Raw genomic sequence first — 2,468 nt, forward strand, 5'->3', positions numbered from 1 at the left:
CCCCCACCCCCTTCCCCGGCGTCACACGGATGACCTTTCTATTCGCATCGCGACACGCTGACACCACATCTGAGTGACACGCGAAAGGAACTTCACAATCGAGAAAGAACAGCTGAGTGCGCCGCGCGGAGAGCATGCGTGCGCGGTGGCGGGCGGAGCGGAGGTGCCGAGGAGACAGCGAGAGAGCGAGAGCGCGGAGGCGACGCAGCGGTCGGCGTGATGAATCTGCTGAGATGTGATCAACATCATAATTGGAAGACGAGTCTGAACTCTGATGCACCTACTACTACACGGCACTGACGCGACCGCGCGTGCTGCGCCGCCCTCAACTCTCCCCCTGTACGTGTGCATGTGTATGTTTGTGCGGCTGGAACGTGGCAGGCTGCGGAGGGCAATACTCATCCCCCACGCGGTTCAACACAATGTCCTAGAGCCGCTGAAGACCACGCTGCTGTGCGCACCAACGATGATGACAATCCTCACCTCATATGTAACTCGGGAAAACTGAACCACCTCGCGTGGCGGATGAGCAACCGTACGGAATAATCGTTAGATAGTAAGTCTGAGCTGGTGCGTGTCTGCGTGTGCGCGTTCACGTGCGTCCGTATGCGTGCCATCCCTTGACCTAGCGAGCACGCCAGTAGCATCTCCGCAAGCTGCTCGTCTACATCAGGGGAAAGAGATGCCGTGACGCCGAGAGAGAAGAGAGCTGTAAGCGGTCAAAGCGCTCATTTTCAAGCCGCACGCGGGCTGCTACCGGTGCCCCTGCGGTCGGGTGATGCGCGAGAGTGCCGCGGCAACTGTCGTTGTCGTTCTTGACGCGGCTTGTGGGTAGCTGCTGCTCCGTGAGAATGGCCAAGCAGTGTCGCTATGCGTCTCCGCCACAACCCCCATGTGGAGCTACGGTACGAAACACGTGCGAGAGCCCGCTGGCGTGCGGCCACTATGTGTGTGTGCTGCTGTGTGGTGTGTTGTGGTGTGTGCGGAGGAGCGACGGAGAGCGCGTGCGCGTGTGATGACGTACGCTTTGGAATTGACTGCCTACTCGCGCGGCGTACCCTCGTGTGCGCCGCGCGTCGTGCGGACAACGTGCATTGGTGTGCATACCTCTACTGTTACTCAAACTACCTTCTGAGGCGCGCGCGCTGTCCGTCCACGCACACACGTACACACACTCCACCACCACCACCACGACCGCGCCATTGTTGTTCTTGCCGCTGCCGACCTGAACCACCCTGCGGAGCTGCCGCCTCCCCCACCCCCTTCCCCGGCGTCACACGGATGACCTTTCTATTCGCATCGCGACACGCTGACACCACATCTGAGTGACACGCGAAAGGAACTTCACAATCGAGAAAGAACAGCTGAGTGCGCCGCGCGGAGAGCATGCGTGCGCGGTGGCGGGCGGAGCGGAGGTGCCGAGGAGACAGCGAGAGAGCGAGAGCGCGGAGGCGACGCAGCGGTCGGCGTGATGAATCTGCTGAGATGTGATCAACATCATAATTGGAAGACGAGTCTGAACTCTGATGCACCTACTACTACACGGCACTGACGCGACCGCGCGTGCTGCGCCGCCCTCAACTCTCCCCCTGTACGTGTGCATGTGTATGTTTGTGCGGCTGGAACGTGGCAGGCTGCGGAGGGCAATACTCATCCCCCACGCGGTTCAACACAATGTCCTAGAGCCGCTGAAGACCACGCTGCTGTGCGCACCAACGATGATGACAATCCTCACCTCATATGTAACTCGGGAAAACTGAACCACCTCGCGTGGCGGATGAGCAACCGTACGGAATAATCGTTAGATAGTAAGTCTGAGCTGGTGCGTGTCTGCGTGTGCGCGTTCACGTGCGTCCGTATGCGTGCCATCCCTTGACCTAGCGAGCACGCCAGTAGCATCTCCGCAAGCTGCTCGTCTACATCAGGGGAAAGAGATGCCGTGACGCCGAGAGAGAAGAGAGCTGTAAGCGGTCAAAGCGCTCATTTTCAAGCCGCACGCGGGCTGCTACCGGTGCCCCTGCGGTCGGGTGATGCGCGAGAGTGCCGCGGCAACTGTCGTTGTCGTTCTTGACGCGGCTTGTGGGTAGCTGCTGCTCCGTGAGAATGGCCAAGCAGTGTCGCTATGCGTCTCCGCCACAACCCCCATGTGGAGCTACGGTACGAAACACGTGCGAGAGCCCGCTGGCGTGCGGCCACTATGTGTGTGTGCTGCTGTGTGGTGTGTTGTGGTGTGTGCGGAGGAGCGACGGAGAGCGCGTGCGCGTGTGATGACGTACGCTTTGGAATTGACTGCCTACTCGCGCGGCGTACCCTCGTGTGCGCCGCGCGTCGTGCGGACAACGTGCATTGGTGTGCATACCTCTACTGTTACTCAAACTACCTTCTGAGGCGCGCGCGCTGTCCGTCCACGCACACACGTACACACACTCCACCACCACCACCACGACCGCGCCATTGTTGTTCTTGCC

The 2,468-nt window shown here is 60.3% G+C and overlaps 1 protein-coding gene and 2 non-coding genes across 3 annotated transcripts; all 3 read left to right on the forward strand.

Annotated features, from left to right (window-relative positions):
• Nucleotides 1-722: 722 nt before the first annotated feature.
• Nucleotides 723-789, forward strand: ABB37_05223. The gene has a single exon (XR_001548688.1). It is a non-coding gene; the product is annotated as a snoRNA (small nucleolar RNA).
• An 81-nt stretch (nucleotides 790-870) lies between these two features.
• Nucleotides 871-1,329, forward strand: ABB37_05178 (hypothetical protein; the record flags this gene model as incomplete). The annotated part of the gene is made up of 1 exon (XM_015803121.1): nucleotides 871-1,329. The coding sequence occupies one exon, from the start codon at nucleotides 871-873 to the stop codon at nucleotides 1,327-1,329; it is 459 nt and encodes a 152-aa protein (XP_015658637.1).
• Nucleotides 1,330-1,974: 645 nt separating this feature from the next.
• On the forward strand, nucleotides 1,975-2,041 carry ABB37_05224. The gene has a single exon (XR_001548689.1). It is a non-coding gene; the product is annotated as a snoRNA (small nucleolar RNA).
• The last annotated feature ends 427 nt before the right edge of the window (nucleotides 2,042-2,468 follow it).

Source organism: Leptomonas pyrrhocoris, assembly GCF_001293395.1.
Source record: "Leptomonas pyrrhocoris isolate H10 chromosome Unknown, whole genome shotgun sequence".
Classification (NCBI taxonomy): Eukaryota; Euglenozoa; class Kinetoplastea; order Trypanosomatida; family Trypanosomatidae; genus Leptomonas; species Leptomonas pyrrhocoris.